The sequence below is a fragment of the Cardiocondyla obscurior genome, linkage group LG07 (genome assembly GCF_019399895.1).
Source record: "Cardiocondyla obscurior isolate alpha-2009 linkage group LG07, Cobs3.1, whole genome shotgun sequence".
Classification (NCBI taxonomy): domain Eukaryota; kingdom Metazoa; phylum Arthropoda; class Insecta; order Hymenoptera; family Formicidae; genus Cardiocondyla; species Cardiocondyla obscurior.
The window spans coordinates 436,194-448,675 of NC_091870.1; the positions used below are offsets into that span (position 1 = coordinate 436,194).

At 40.4% G+C, this 12,482-nt stretch overlaps 2 protein-coding genes across 2 annotated transcripts; one reads left to right on the forward strand and one right to left on the reverse strand.

Annotated features, from left to right (window-relative positions):
- Nucleotides 1-1,628: 1,628 nt before the first annotated feature.
- On the reverse strand, nt 1,629-8,350 carry LOC139103803 (zinc finger protein 271). The gene is made up of 7 exons (XM_070658834.1): nt 8,277-8,350; nt 5,932-7,027; nt 5,686-5,850; nt 2,796-5,610; nt 2,506-2,681; nt 1,823-2,110; nt 1,629-1,716 (listed from the first exon to the last, which is right to left on the reverse strand). Exons 2-4 carry the CDS (start codon nt 6,088-6,090, stop codon nt 3,373-3,375), a joined length of 2,562 nt encoding a protein of 853 aa, XP_070514935.1. The 5' UTR covers nt 6,091-7,027; nt 8,277-8,350; the 3' UTR covers nt 1,629-1,716; nt 1,823-2,110; nt 2,506-2,681; nt 2,796-3,372.
- A 140-nt stretch (nt 8,351-8,490) lies between these two features.
- Ccdc85 (coiled-coil domain-containing protein 85) lies at nt 8,491-12,117 on the forward strand. Its single transcript, XM_070658850.1, has 4 exons — nt 8,491-9,666; nt 10,799-11,171; nt 11,486-11,754; nt 11,868-12,117. The coding sequence occupies exons 1-4, from the start codon at nt 8,830-8,832 to the stop codon at nt 11,910-11,912; spliced, it is 1,524 nt and encodes a 507-aa protein (XP_070514951.1). The 5' UTR covers nt 8,491-8,829; the 3' UTR covers nt 11,913-12,117.
- The last annotated feature ends 365 nt before the right edge of the window (nt 12,118-12,482 follow it).

Genomic DNA, 12,482 nt, shown 5'->3' on the forward strand with positions numbered 1-12,482 from the left:
CAACACCTACTGCGCAACTCTTGCGCACTGGGCCTTAATCCCTAGGTCCCACTCGGCGCGAAATTTCGAGCGACATTCGATCGAGTTCAGTATGGCGAGATCGACGTTTTTTTACATGCACTGTCTATCTATTGATTTCAGATAAGAGATCGAAGATTGATAAAGAGATCACAGTTTGTCGCACTTGAAAGATTCTAAAATTAATATTCTCAGGGGTGATTAGAACTTAATATAGGCTGTAAAATGGAAGGGCTAGTTTAATTAATAAATTCGTTCTTCTCCGCGCAAAAGTATATAGCAAGAGGAGAATAATTTTGCATTAAAAAAAAAAGAAAAGAAAAAATAAAGAAAAGAAAAAATAAAAAAATGAAAAAAGTTGTTTTACGAAGAATAAAGTTGCGTGCGAATAAATCGAGAAGCAGGTGCGTCCCAGCGGATGCGACTTGATGACGGGAGCCGGAGAGAGTAGACGGCGAGCCCTTCGGCCCTTATAGGTCAGCCAGGAAATAGCTGTGAGGTTTTGCCCTTAGGCTCGTCATCAGTCACGGACACCGAGTGATTTTCTCTTGAGAACACACGCTAAAACCGGGCCAACGACTGCAGTTATATTTGTCTTACCGACCGTGTCACCGTGTTCTCGTTTTCTTTTCCTTTCCGCGCAAAATCTCACGATTACTTAACGATTAAAAAAGCTCCAAGGCTCACTTTCCGAATAGCCTCACTTACCATTCTAATCCTAATTCAAAACCTTCCTTTCGTTGACGCTGTTATAATCGTTAAAAACACCATGCTTTAACAATCTGCGCTAAGCAACTTCTACGCAAAATACAACCGAATGAAATGTACTTTAACTGTAATTATAGAAATAAAATTATAAAAAAAAATAACTACCTGAGTTTGCAATTATTCACGAGTGAACAAATGTCGTTTATCTGTCCCTGAAAAAAAAAAAAGAAGAAAAAAAAAACAAAGTAGTTTAATATTCCTCGCAATCTGACCGCGGGCGAATAAGCCGTTTACCGCGGGATCGCGGAAATTCCACGAATTCGCGGACGTCGCACCGCAAATTGCCGGCGTCATTTCCTCATCCCCGCGCCGTATATATGTACGTACGCACGTCGGTGCATACGTACATACGTGGAAGCCTTTCCCGCGCGCCGCGTGCGGCGACGAGTTTGTCAGAAAATCAAGCGGGGGGGAAAGAGACAACGCCGGGAAGAGGAAGAAAGATAACGAAGATAACCGGCTGAACGAAGGACGGCGAACAAAGAGTAGGCAGGAACGTCGTGTACCTATGCAATTACGAGGCTTCGGGACCCCTAAATGTATACGCCTCTATGTGGCACGCTAGCGGCAGGGATGAGTCACAAGCTTCGAGCTTGTATTACTCGCACGCGGCTGACGCGGCGCCGTTCCGCGGATGCACGCGTTCGATGCATTCGAACGAGTGGCTTCACAAAAAAAAAGAAAAAAAAAAAGAGAGAAAAAAACCGCGTTATTCTAGCACAAACGGGGATCTTTACTTCCTTAGAAAGAAAGGAAAGCGCAAAGCTCTGTCGAGCTAGTTATCACGGGCGGCGACTCATTAAATTAATTCATTATCACGTTTTCGAATAATAAAAGATTACCTTGGATTTGATTTATTTAAGATGCCGATCGAGAACTCGTGGACACCGTTGTTTCTAATTCTCCACTCCCCATGAATTATTTTTTGCGCTACAAAGAGTTATGAAATATTAATTTTATCGATAACAATTTCAAAACGAATCTTTTAGCTTTCTTTCGCTTTATGAGAAATGCCGCAATAAAGTTTTACACTTACGACGGGTGTTGTACGTCCGGCGGGGTTAACGTAGATTAGCAATCGAAGTTGGGTCGTTGAAACTCAGGCTCTTCATCAACATGATGAATAATATATTACATTTTTACTCATTTAGTCACGCGTACGTGTCGAGAGCGGGGCTAGGCCCTCGCTTCGAAACTGTGCATGTGGCTCGTATTAGACGCGTACCCATGGCACCCATAACCTCCGCGAGCAACAACAACACGCTATTACGTTTCCCTTTCGCACACGTATCTCGTACCAAATAATAAGCCATATGTTAACGCCCTGAAAAAAAGAAAAAAGAAATAAAAGAAGTAAAAAGCCCAACCGCGACACGTCGAGACACGACGTTCGTGTCGAGTCCAATCAGCGTAGCCCGGAGTACCGCATATAATTACGTAAACCAGAACGCGATAATATTACGAGGGAAACCTTCGCAGGATGTAATCTATGCGTGCACATACGAGCGAAAACTTCAATAAAAAAAAAAGGGAAGCACGAAGGGATGACAAAAATTTAAATGATAAATGACACGACGCTGCCCTAGATAAACTTAAATAGAACAGCGTCCGTGTAATTTTGGGAAATTAGGATTGTAAGCTAAAGAACTTGCGACGAGCACGATCGATTAATTAATATTTATACTTTGCTGTAGCGGCAGAGTTAATTCGTTAACTTACCTTTCGAGAATTCTCTTATAATCTGAGCCTGGATTAATTAAAGTCCTCCTTTACTGAATAATTACGCGAAAATTACTTCGCCATTATGATCCTACGTTTTCAGTACACCGCACGCAATCTGACGTCAATCTCGCCAAGTTCTTTGTAAAATTTTATCGACGATGCGTAATCGATAGCTGCAAAATTCAAAATAATTATTTAATTATCAAGAGAATGCACAATGAGCTAATTTTATTTTTTTTTTTAATGTATAAGATAGATCATCAACACTTTATGTAATTCTAAATTACCTGAGACGAAAATAAAAGTTGAACTGTAACGGTATAAAGTGCAACGTATGGACCGTATGGCTGTAAAAATTTATTTATTTAATATGTAGTATATACGAATTCGATCTTGAATATGTCTTACAAAATTTATAAGTTATCTTCGATACTGAATAAAACTCATAACAATTTAATTGAACTTTGCTCGATTCAATAAACAAATTATATGCATAGCAGCTACGATATATTCAGAAATAACAATTTGAACAATTAAAATATATAATATTTACCAAATATTTTCAATATTTTCGTTATAACAATTGTACAAATCATTAAGAACTCTATCGTATAAAATTTTCCAATAATTGTACGATAAACATATACATTTTATAACCCATTATCCCATATTATAATGTACAGTATAAAATATATTCTTACCTTAATAAAAAAGAAAAAAAAAAGAGAAAGAAAAAAAAATTATTATTAATGAAAAAAAAAAAAAGCAATGGTCTATACTCGAAATTAAAAATATATATATCGACGAGCTATTAAGGGATATTTATCACAGTAGTCTTGATTCACGTTTCGCACGTATACTTCCCTAAGTGTGAAACATTTGCCCGATAATAGAAAAGTTTCTGACAGTGGAACTTATCTCAGAGATATCGACATTCGGGTGTAGATCCGACGAGACGACCGTGGCCGCATTAGCCGCTGCAACGGCGTTCAATCGCTGACCGTTGTCCATGTAGCCTTTATTCGTTTGCAGATTTAGCGTGCTGTTAATATTTAAATGAGCCTGAGACAGCGTGATGATGGAAGGGACATTTGAGGAGGTGGACGGTACGGCAATGCCGCCGGTAGTCTGAAAAACTTGATTATATGAAATTTGTTGTTGCTGTTGTGCGTTTTGCGCAATTTCCGGTTGATAATTGTTGTACTGCGCCTTGCACTTCTTTTCGTGAACGAACAGACTACCGGAATGACTATACGCAGTGCCGCAAATCTTACACGCGTACGGCTTCTCGCCCGTATGTGTAAAACGGTGCTCTTTCAAGTACTTGAGTCGACGAAATGACTTGCCGCAGGTTTTACAGTGATAATTCGCCTCACCGGTGTGCGTGGTAATGTGAGCCTTGAGAGTGCACGATTTTGCAAATGCAGCACTGCAGTATTGACAAACAAACGGCCGATCCCCCGTGTGAGTCCTCTCATGATTGATGCAATTAGAGTTAGATGTAAAACCACGGCCGCAATATTTACACACATGCGGCTTGTAGCCTGTGTGCGTTCTCATGTGAAACATGAGCCCGGTATTCTGACGGAACGTCTTGCTGCATATATGGCACAGAAAACGCTTGAAATTCGTGTCTTGTTGCTCCTTGGCGCGCTCGTGAATTCGCAGATGCTTGTGCAGCTTGATTTCCTTTTCGAATGACTTGTTGCACTCCTCGCAGGTGTATGGCTTCGATTTTTCGTTGTTTTTTTCTACATCTTTGTATTCGCAAGTGCACACGGTACCACAGTTCGTGCAGCCCTCGTCTTGTCTCCCGTGCGTATTTATTTGATGTTTCAACAAAGACTTCTTCGTGTCGTACGATTTTCCGCAGACTCTACACGGAAAGCCCTTGCCCTCGTTATCAGAATCCAACTCCTCTCTTATCCAGATGTTTATTAACTTGATGGCCGACTTGTCGTCGGGCGGTTTCTGTGGTTCCGAGCACACTTTGGTTTCGTCGTGACCGTACCGATCCATGTGACTTTTTAGTCTGTCCTGTCGGAAAAACTTCATGTTGCAAACGTTACAGACATATTTCTTTACGTTATGTATCAGTATATGACGTTGAAATGTTCTCTCAGTCCGATAACTCTTGTAACAGTATTTGCATTTAAAGAACGATGACTCGTCGAAAGATTCTGTTTTGCCGTCGCTCGAGTTATTTACCAAATCTGAATTTTTTTGTTCTACTTTTGCATTGTTACGTTTTCTTAGCTCTCTTGTCGAGTCATCGTTTTCACTATGTAATTGACCGTCCTGAGCCGTTTCTTCGCTCCCACTTTGTGTAAATGACATCTCGAAAGACTCGGGATTATTTTCTAATTTTCTCCTGTCTCGTATTTCTTTCAATATGGAAAATACATCTTTAGGATACGCCTTTTTGTGAGTATTCAAGTGTCTAACCATGGTATCTATCTTCCTGAAACTCTTGTTACAGATTTTACACAACACCGGTTTTGGTTTTTCCTTCGTTTGATGCAGACTAACATGCTTATGTAATTGATCCAAACAGAAAAATTGCTTATCACAGCTAACGCATTTGAACTCTTTATCATTACAAGACAAGGTGTATTTATCTAAAGCCTTTTTACTGGAATAAAATCCATCGTATTTCTGACATTTAAATTGCATTTTTGACATTTTATCCATTCTGTTTTGGGAACTTCTTACCTTTGTTTGATCGCTATCACCGTTGTCATGTTTGACATTTTTACTTTTCTTGATATATCGTCTTTGTCTTTCCTTATAATCTTTCAAATTTTCTATGGAAGTGACCCTTTTGAACTCGGTTAATCTTCTTGTTCTATAAGAATCTTTTTGTGCTAATTTATCATGTTCCGCTTGTCTATATCTATTACTGCAGTCAAAATCTGTTTCACCGTCTGGAAGATCCTGTTTAATTTGTTCAAAAGTATCTGATATTTGCTTTTGTTTCGTCATATTTGATTGCATGGTAATCTTCTCTACGTTACCTACATTACTATTTGCACTTAACTCTGTATTATTTTCCAAGTCACTCGCATCCAAAATAAAAGATTGCTCAGTTTGAACATATTGATGCTGTAAAAGAAATAAAATATATATTATTTTCTGCATAATGCTAAAATTATTTTACTTGTATAAAAGTAAAGTTACTTGTGTGAAACTGGCATTGCTGACGTTTATTCCTGGAGCTTTTCTATACAGCTTCCTGAGCTCTGCATCTGCTTTCTGACATTGTTTCCTCAATTCGTAAGAGACGTTGACTTTCATTACGCAATCGTGACAAATGCTAGTAGGCAAACCGTCATTTTCTAGAACCTAAATAAAAAACAAGATAAAAATAAAGGTGTCATATAATTTACGTGCAAAATAAATCTGAAATGCAGATGAAAGACAAACCTCCACGCCGCAGCATAATTTTATCTTTTCCGACAGCCCGACAGATTCTTCGGGACCATCCGAATCCTCACGGAAAATACACTGGTTGTTGTGGTCCGCGTTCGTACAGACGCGGCAGAGGTTGGTGTTCGGATGATATATCGAATGCCGCGAATACATCCTGCTGTCGAGCTAGGAACCATGTGCGAACAAACTTCACCTTTTTTTTTTTTCGGACGTTGTCGACGTTCCGTTTCCAGGGTAACGTGTTTCACGAAAAGCGTTCCGCGAGCGTTTTCAGGAGCTTAGCGATTGCCGACGCGACGTCATCGTCAAGTGCTCAGGATTCCACAACATTGACCGCCACTAACAATCGCGTCGTCGTCAATGGCTTTTTCACTTTCCCCTGATGCGTTCCTGGTCTGCCCTGGTCCTGGCTTAATGCCCCTAGTGGCCAACTGGCCACCAGACCCCACCAGTAATTTATATTAGTGACCGAAAGTCACTTATCGACAATTAGTGCTGCTTTCGCAATCGGAGTTTCACTGATATCCACTACGAGTAAAAATGGAGCTTGTAGTACGAATTGACGGTAAGTCAGACGTCTCATTTTTCAGTAGTATATTTTACCTGACGTCTAATCGAATAATCCCTTTAATTTCAACGTATTGAGATAGCTATTTTATTTTTATTCATCGAAAAAATAAAGAAAAAAAGATAAAAATGAAAAAAGTAATTAATATAAAAAGTAATTAATATTTACTCTACTCCAGGTATTGATAAAGACAAAGGAACTCTTCAAAGTATGCTATCGCTTTCTAATTTTGAAGTCTGTAGTCCTCTCATAACTTCGGAGATCACACTTCAACCTTTTCCCTTTGCCAGCCAATCGCAAGATCGCAATGCGGTTCCCGCGCCGGGGTCTTATGGAGGCCCCGGCGTCTTCCGCAATCACTTCAACTCTCGCAGATGCCCGCCATGTTGCTAGTATGTGATTCCAAACGTGGCTCATGTCCAAACCGGAGCCCGCACGGGTATCGATAAAGCTTAACGTGACATCACGCACGTCGTAGAACTCTTGAGGGGTGAAATTTAATTACAAGCTCGAAATTGCGATCTGAAAAGAAAATTACATTAGTTAGAATTGGAGCTAAAAAATTTCACAATTGTTAACTAAGTTTTAATTACAGTTAGAAGTACTGTAAACTGAAATAAACGAGGAACTTTCAACGATAATAATAACGGTGATTATCTAAAAAAATATTAAAAAATGGATGCGTGTCGTTTAGGATACAAGCATCAATAGATGGACTTGGCCGGATAAGCACGGCACTGGGCATCCCGTGAAATGCGGCCCGTCAGCGAGAAAAACGGGGACCCGGCGAGAGGCAGCGATCGAGTCAGGGCATTGCCAGCGCGGAGTGCAGACACGGAGGTTGTCCGACGGCGACCGGTGAGCCACTCTCTCGAGCACGGTGGGCCCGGACGTGGCTTGGTGAACTTAACGCGTGGCTTGGAGGCGGCAGCCGTGATCAGGTGACTGCACGGAATGCGCGTCTTCTATGGGATCTAGACGCTCGAGGGGAGCAGGGGGCAGGAGGCGAAAGTCAGGTGGAATGAGTGCAGCGGCGACTCGAAGACACGTAGCTGATTTCCCTTCATCGACTCTCTTTTGCGTTGTTTGACAGAACAATGACAGCTACGCGGATCTGAGTTGCTTTGATCTCAAGAGTGGCGAGCGCTCTGGAGGAATCTCTAAAACCTGAAACGGCAAAGCGGAAGTACTTGTTTCTATCAACGAAGTAAGAGGTGAGATATGTAAAGGTGTGACGCATGCTGATAAAAGAGAACTGGTATTGAACTTACGTTTTATTAGCATCCGGCAGTATTCAAGACGAAGGCGGAGACGCTGCTGATAGAGATAATCGACGTGCTTTTACGTGGAGACACGTGAACGGGGAGAGAAGCAGGGCGACTTTTTTTTGACGAGAAACTCGTGAATTAGCGTGATTCTTACTTCGTTTGCTGGAGCCTGTGATAATGTGAAAGAAAAGTAAGAGAGGGAGAACATGTGAATATTGTGGGAGGAGAAAAAATATCTGTGCCTCCTTTATGTATTCTACAGTACACTTGAGACGAAGGGCAGTCAAGCCGCAGAGAGACGAGAGACGCGTGGATTGCTAATAGAAGGGAATCGACGTTACCGCGAGCATTAGTGATACGAAAGATTGGTATGTCGATTGTAAGCATGCAGCTTAAGTTGAGCGTAAAGGCCACGATTATGTTGCGAGATCGACGCTGACGCGTGTACGAGCATTGTAATACGACAGTAGTTTCGAAAGTGAACAGCAAGAAAACGTACTTACGGAACATGTCCGACGGTTCGAAAAAATAATACTCGGAGACGGTAGTAGCTCTCCAGCTAGACAGTAATCCATTTAACTCCAGAACGGTAATGTGATTTACATTCGATGTTCTTTCAAAGTGCATTGTGAATCGCGTTGTGCGAACTTGGTAAAAACAGTATTCGATTTCATTTCCTGTTCGTCTTCATTATCGAATAAAGTTACTTGAATTATAATCGTCGTCATCACTGTTTCATTCTGCCTTGGGCTGTGACCTGCAATGTGAATAGAAAGCTGAAATTAATTGATTATTGGAGAAATAAATCCTAAGTGAATCATACAAAAAACGCGGCTGTCGCTAAACGAGATTCTTTCGCAAAGCACCGCTAGCAGGTGCACTCGGGACAAGAAGCGCGCGAAAGAAGGCAAGTGCGGGAAGAAGGCGAAAAAGAAATTAAAAAAGAAACCGAAGAAGAGGAAGAAGAAAGAGAACGTAGAAATCGGTCGTCGAAAGAGTAGCGCGTGTAAGGCCCCCTACGGCGATAAGGCGAGGCCTGAGTGGAGGGAACGACGCATGTATCGCGCGGGGCCGGTCGCGCGGGCCGGGTCTGCTGCTGCCGCTGCTACTACTCGTGAAAGATCGCGCGCTGACCCAGATTTCGGCGGGTCAAACCGGCACGAGGAGGCCGCGGCGGACTTTCTGAAATGGGACACGGCGCAGCCTGGAGCTAAATTAGCCGCGATGTCCAATAAGAGTAAGTCCCAGCCGCAGCAGCAGCAGCCGCAACCGCAGCAGCATCATCATCCTCCGCACGTGATCAAACCAGTGGACCAGCTGCCACCGCGCTATCAGCCCCCGCCGCAGCCTACCAGTGGCATCTTAAAGAATCACCTTCATTTCACCAACGGAGCTACGTCGGTGCCGAGTTCAGCCCAGGTCGGCGGTAATCAAGGTCCGGGCGCGGCCTTGAACCATCACCAGCAGCCGCGCACGTTGCCACCACCTCTGGCGTCCTCGCAGCAGCAATCGCAGCAGCCAGCTCAATCTCAATCGCAGCAGCAGCAGCCACCGTCGAAGGATGCGCAGAGCAAGTACTCACCGAGAATAGAGCATCATCATCCTCAATCGGGTAATCCGCTGATTGCTGCTGCGTCGGCGGCAGCATCCAAGAGCCAACAGCCTCAGCCGTCAACCTATCTCCAACAGCCTAAGCTTGGCCAGAGCTCATACTTGCCACCTAGCAGTCAATACCCAGCGGTGAACAACGGCCAGAGCGCGCCGGTCAGACAGAGGATCAGCGACGAAGAATTCCTGCGACTCGGTCCTGTGGAGATGCTCAAGTTTGTACGGAAAACCGAGAGTGACATCGCTAGGCTCGTCACCGAGCAAAATCGTCAAATACAAAACTTGGTGAGTCCTTCTTAATTGTCTGTTTTTCTGTAACATAATAAATCGAAGAATTATTATATATAACTACTCACAATATATTTTATTTTAAAAATAGTTTGTAATATTAATTCGTAAAATATAAAAAAATTTCTGAAAATAAAAAAAAATTAATTAATATATTTATCTTTACGAGACCTGAATTAAAATTTAAAAATATAAAATTAGTCTCATTATTCAAATGTTGTAGTTATTTTATTTTTATTTTAAAAAATTATATTAATTATTATTTTTGTATAATTTTAATTACTAATAAAACATACGAATTTTATATTTTTTTTGTCATATATATAATATATACTACTTCAAGACTTTTTGAAATTACGATCAGTTCAATCTGCATAACCTAGGAGGGTTTTTCAAAAACTTCTGTAAAGCATATTAAATATTTTAAGGATAACAAACAGCATCCTGCATGCTGTGATAATATTTCGTTACATCTTTGAGATGTAGGATGCTGTTTGCCGTCCTTGAAACCTTTAGCACACTTCACGGAAGTTTTTAAGAGGCTCTTGTAGGTCATACACAGATTGAACTGACCGTAATTTCAAGAAGTCACGCATATGTGAAATAAACCGCAAATGTTCGCGTAGGTATTCGGTTTCCTCTGGTCAGCAAAGTGCTGACTTTACCAAAAGTAGTGAATCGAAAATTGGTCACGCGTCACTCGTACACGTGTGATGAATAGGTGAAAGACTTTTTTTTTCAGCATCCGACACGTAATGCGACGCGAATACGTCATCTGCGAAGATCAATGACTCCGTTATTTCTCTCAATATAGACATACAATTAATAATATTTAAAAAAAATTCGTATGAATAGGAAATGTTTCGATACCATCTGTAAAATGATATGTGAATATACTATATATAATATCGTACATTAATTTAGAAAATATGTTCTAATACTAATTTAAGATTCTTTAAAAAATTTTATGTTTTGCAATAAATTAACAAAAAAAAAAATTATTTTTCTCATGTATTTGAATCTATATAAATTTGATTATTTAAATTGCACTTGATATAACATTTTAAAAGAGCTGCTACTTTAAAAAGGATAAGGTAAACGCGACTTGACAAAGCTATCTGCTTTACAGGTGAATGAGCTGCGGTTGCTGAAAGAAGCCAACCAAAGATTAAACGACGACAACCAAGAACTGCGCGATCTCTGCTGCTTTTTGGACGACGATCGACAAAAGGGTCGTAAGCTAGCAAGAGAGTGGCAGAGGTTCGGTCGATACACAGTGAGCGTTATGCGACAAGAAGTTTCGGCTTACCAAAATAAATTACGCCAGCTGGATAATAAACAGCAGGAACTGATTAAGGACAATTTAGAACTGAAGGAACTGTGTTTGTATCTCGATGAGGAACGTGGCGGTGGTCAAAGGGACGATGGTGATGGATCCAGTTCAAGTACGAATGCTGAAGAGACTGCACCACCGAGGCCGAGACACGTTTCTACATTTAATGGTAAAATTTAATTTAAAAAGTGCAGTTTATTTTATTTTCGTCTTGTTAACTCAATAAGTGTTTAATAAAAAAATAAACCTAAATATAAAAAAAAGCTATAATAATAATTCATAAAAAATTAAGAGTTTTCTAAAGAAATTACTTCTTACATTTACGTAATAGAAGCATGACACATGAATACTATGTAAATTGAAAGTGCTTACCGTCATCAAGTGAAATGCACATAATAACATATGTGGAAGTAAGCTGACTGCGGTTACGTCGATATATTTCAATGATCTTGTCGAAGTAAATCAATTACGAATTTGTTGCAGACCAAACAATGCAGTACGTGAGGAGTTTGGAGCAACGAGTGAAGCAATTAGAGGAAGATAAGAGTGTTCTCCAGGCCCGTGCGCAAGGTTGGGAGGTTCTACCGTCGAGTGAAGTTTGGGATAGTCCCACGAGTCCGAATGATAATACTCATCTAGGAAGCCGGCCGGAAGCTGTAGTGCGCGCTCTTCAGGTTCTCGAAGTCAGAGAACAACTAGAGAGAGAAGAAGGGCATGATGGTGAAAAGGCGTTAGTTAGAGAGATGTGCAATGTAAGTAAACGTCACTGTTATTTCTTAATTAATCATCTTTACGAAAAAATATCTTTCGTAAAATGAATGCGTCTGTAAGATATGTGTGGTTAATTTTTTTTTTTGCTATCTAGGTTGTCTGGCGGAAATTGGAAGAAGGTCCGCAAGCGAGGCATTAACTGCGCCGGGAAAATAACTATATGTCAATTTTTTAGTACTGTTAATATAAAACAACAAATTCTAACATACGTTCGTGACGTAAAAATTATAGTATTATAGCGAATAATGTAAACGATATTTTATGTAGATTTTTATACAACTGTACAATAATCGGTAGGAGAGTACCGATGATATTTATGTAAATTAAATATTTTTACTATATAACTACCTGTGGTTTACTTTTATTCTCCTTTTAATCTCCTTTTCCTTATTCATAAAAAAAAATTATTAAAAATAACTTGACTTTTATAAATTCGAAACAGTACAAATTAATTATAAAAAAAAAACTTCCAAAATTAGATTTAGACTTACGTTGGACTTTCAACATATCAGACTCCCGTTTTTAATTGAAAGAATTGAAGATATCCGTGACGCAAGGAGTCGCGATATAATATTCATCTCTTTCGTCGTATTCGCTGGTTAATTATCTACCGCGTTTACTCAGAACTGCTTTTCACGAAAAAATATCTCCTGAGCAGAAAACGCGTTGAATACGCAAGCGAGTTGTTTGGATTTCTATTTTTATCTCA

Excerpts from the sequence above, each read along its gene's own strand:
- LOC139103803 (XM_070658834.1), bottom strand. The coding sequence starts at position 6,090 with ATGTATTCGCGGCATTCGATATATCATCCGAACACCAACCTCTGCCGC. Across the intron at positions 5,851-5,931 it reads AATTATGCTGCGGCGTGGAG|GTTCTAGAAAATGACGGTTT; the intron begins GTTTGTCTTTCA and ends TTTTTTATTTAG. Across the intron at positions 5,611-5,685 it reads GCAATGCCAGTTTCACACAA|CATCAATATGTTCAAACTGA; the intron begins GTAACTTTACTT and ends TTTCTTTTACAG.
- Ccdc85 (XM_070658850.1), top strand. The coding sequence starts at position 8,830 with ATGTATCGCGCGGGGCCGGTCGCGCGGGCCGGGTCTGCTGCTGCCGCT. Across the intron at positions 9,667-10,798 it reads ATCGTCAAATACAAAACTTG|GTGAATGAGCTGCGGTTGCT; the intron begins GTGAGTCCTTCT and ends TCTGCTTTACAG. Across the intron at positions 11,172-11,485 it reads ACACGTTTCTACATTTAATG|ACCAAACAATGCAGTACGTG; the intron begins GTAAAATTTAAT and ends AATTTGTTGCAG.